The 2,874-nt window shown below is 31.2% G+C and overlaps 1 protein-coding gene across 1 annotated transcript; it reads left to right on the forward strand.

Annotated features, from left to right (window-relative positions):
- Nucleotides 1–1,547: 1,547 nt before the first annotated feature.
- Nucleotides 1,548–2,568, forward strand: LOC129572040 (uncharacterized; the record flags this gene model as incomplete). The annotated part of the gene is made up of 1 exon (XM_055451945.1): nt 1,548–2,568. A coding segment is annotated over one exon (675 nt), but the record flags the coding sequence as incomplete, so codon positions are not given.
- Nucleotides 2,569–2,874: the final 306 nt, after the last annotated feature.

Genomic DNA, 2,874 nt, shown 5'->3' on the forward strand with positions numbered 1-2,874 from the left:
GTCTCGTCGTTACGCGGCGAGCGGAACCAAAAATTTGATATTAAATATTGACAAATTGTTTTCTTACATCCTCACATCTGTATTGAAATAATGATAATTTTCTGTGATATTTATACTAATTTATTGAAATCTAGCATCATTGACTGTGATATAGCCATCCTTTGAGTTGGTGATTAACTTTTGACCGGTTATTGCTTAATAATGGAAATTATTTTCTTTTTTGTCAATGTATTTGCAAAACTCATTGTATTTTTCTGTCTTTCGGTCTTTACTAAATTGTAAATTTCTAACTACCAACAGGGACTTGTTAGATTAGACGTAAAACTTTTCTTCAATATATCACTTCTTTGATAAATTGATTGATGACTTTTGCAGTCATAAGGCCAAAACTACAATGTTAACGCCTCCACTGGCCTTTCATTTTGGATATTTAGGTTAGGCTTTGTTGAATCGTTTACATTTCGGCTTCCTACTCATGTCCATGTATTGGTTAGGTTATTTTGTGTTAAAATGTTTATAGGCCAAATACTTATTCCAATCAAGAAAGACTACTACTAAAATTATCACACACTAAATTGTATATACAAACACGAAAAGATCAGGTTTTTCACGACTCTTGGAGTCGTTTTCCTGCAAACAAAGTATTCAGCCAGTTTTTGGCGGTGTAAATAAATAAATAAATAAATAAAAAAAGTAATCGGATTTTATTAGTTTGAGTGAATTTCAAATTCAAATCAAATAAACTATTACTATTACTTCTTTTTTTCTATTTTTTTCTTCGAACAAATCGATATACTTCGATTGAACGTGACATTGTATTGGTGTTTAACCATTAATTTTGTAAAACGAAACCTAAAAAAGTTTGGGATTACGAATGTTATTCTTTTACTTTTCCGCAAACTTTGTTTGTATGAAAAAGTATTGGTTTTACTAGCCAAAATTTCATGACATCTCCTCTTTCGGACCACTATAACGTCACGCCAAACTTCAAAAATCACATATCTGTACACTAGGCAATGTAGATGGGAACAAATCCTATCGATCAAGACCTATCTGCCTCCAAAAACATGTTTACTATGAAAAATTTGTAAAAAAGCGATGTCAAACTGAATTTTTTTTGCAAAAATAATGGGAGCCTTCAAACAACCGAACACCTACTTGCCCATAAATTTGTTCCGAAATCAACATTTCTTGAAATTTTGTTCGAAAATGACACTTTTGTATGGAAAATGGTCGTAATAGTTATATTTTAAGGTCAAAAATGCTACGAAAAAAGGGTCCATTGAAATTTTGGTTAAACATTAAGCGGGAGGTAAACTAAATTGCTGCGAAGCGGAGAAGTTTAGATTACGTATGTAATTCGTTTTATTTATTTCTATATAGGAACTGTCAAAGTTGATATATATGATTTGAAATCATACAAAGTTAGCGCAATATTGGTACATTGCAAATTCTTTTTTTTTCTACCATTTTGTTACTATAGAATTGAAAAATATTGAAAATTAAAAAATTAATCAATGAATAATTTTTTACTGCATCACTTACAGTTTCCATTACCAATGCAGATACATCAACCACAACTTTACGGCACAAATTCACCATATCAAAGCTATCTTGATAGACCATTAACAGCAAGAGATTTTGAACGTCTTTTGAACATCTTAGTACTTCGACATCAACAATATCAACGACTCGGATTTTCGTCTGGACAAAATCTTTTCGCAAGTGGATTCAATTATAGGGGCAACTATAATCCATATTACCACCAAATTCCACAACCACCAGTGTATAGCCAATTCGACCCACGATATACAGTTTTTAGCCGATCATTACCTCCGATTCCACCTCCGGACAGTTTCTATGCCCCTTACTCTGAACAAGAAAACATGTACCAAGCACAGAATCAAATTGAACAACAATTACCTTATTCAATCCAATCGCGAAGAAATTACGATATCAAACAATTTGTTAATAGTTATTATAGAACTAACTCAAATCATTTTCCGCATGCGAAAGCGAGTACACATGAAAACACTGAATATTTGCCTCAAGATATTAGAGAAGATATTTTATGGCGTATGTTGATGTTGTCCATCCATTCAGACATAAATGCGAATATGGCAAATATACCAGTTCCAGTTGCTAGTACAATTCAAACAACGACTTCATTGCCGGAATCAAAAAAACCCGTTCGAAGTGTGCAAATTCTGGGTGAAGAGTAACGAAAAGCTTTCATTTTTCCGCTGAAGTGAATTTTTCCGGTATACCGACGCACTTTCAAGTGCTAATTTGGATGAATTCGAATCTCCTCTCACAGACTTTAAATTTTTCTCTCACTATAAATTTTTTTCCGAACTTTCTACTACTTTCTATTGACCTAACCGCTTGTTTTGTGATGAGAATTAAAAGTCCCTGTACCGTATCAGTTAAATTATGCATTAATTTGGGTAATCAATTATTTTCAATAATATATTTTTCGCTCTGTTAAAGGTATATGCAAACATAAAAAAACAACAATTATAAAACCAGAAGTTTGAAACTTTTTATATATAAGATTTATTCAATTTCATAATAATGTATATTTTTTTTTGGTTCAGAGATGCATAAACATGACGAAATAAATTTTGCATTAAATGCAACTTGAAACTAATTTTCTTTCTCCAACAGAAATCATTCTTTTTGTAATAAATTAATGTTCAAAGAGTGGATTTCATAAATAAAAGAGAAGTTTGAATTTCAAAAAAATTATCATTTAGTAAATACCCAGTATTTTCTGCCTTAAACAATTATTTCATCACAAATAAGATTTCCCATTTAAATATATAACTAATTTTCTGGATTCAGCTTAAGGCATATGTCTGAAGTCATAACCGC

Source organism: Sitodiplosis mosellana, unplaced genomic scaffold, assembly GCF_009176505.1.
Source record: "Sitodiplosis mosellana isolate CC-2019 unplaced genomic scaffold, AAFC_SMos_1.0 Smas_scaffold_4020, whole genome shotgun sequence".
NCBI classification, from domain to species: Eukaryota; Metazoa; Arthropoda; class Insecta; order Diptera; family Cecidomyiidae; genus Sitodiplosis; species Sitodiplosis mosellana.